General features: G+C 80.5%; 1 protein-coding gene across 2 annotated transcripts in view; it reads left to right on the forward strand.

Annotated features, from left to right (window-relative positions):
- MARCH6 (membrane associated ring-CH-type finger 6) overlaps window positions 1–205 on the forward strand; it is a 46,574-nt gene continuing 46,369 nt past the window's right edge. Inside the window, exon 1 of one of the 2 annotated variants that reach the window (XM_014940983.1) lies at window positions 1–111. In XM_014940983.1, coding sequence (XP_014796469.1) covers window positions 93–111 — 19 coding nt within the window. In that variant the 5' untranslated portion in view covers window positions 1–92. The remainder of the gene's footprint in view (window positions 112–205) is intronic. The other variant, XM_014940982.1, reaches the window with a different exon arrangement.

The raw sequence follows: 205 nt of genomic DNA on the forward strand, positions 1-205 counted from the left end.
CGGTCTCTAGGGTGCCGGCGCCGCTGGCCCGCGCGGCCCCGCCCCCCGCGGTCACACCACCCCCTCGCCCGGCGCTGCGTCAGCCCGACAAGATGGAGACCGCCGAGGAAGGTACCGCGCTCCCGCCGCCCTCCCCCGCGCCCCGGGTCCGGCGGGAGCTCTGCCCCGCGCTCCCTCCAGGGGGGAGGGGACAGGCGGGTGGGGA

Source organism: Calidris pugnax, unplaced genomic scaffold (genome assembly GCF_001431845.1).
Source record: "Calidris pugnax isolate Ruff unplaced genomic scaffold, ASM143184v1 scaffold8, whole genome shotgun sequence".
NCBI classification, from domain to species: Eukaryota; Metazoa; Chordata; class Aves; order Charadriiformes; family Scolopacidae; genus Calidris; species Calidris pugnax.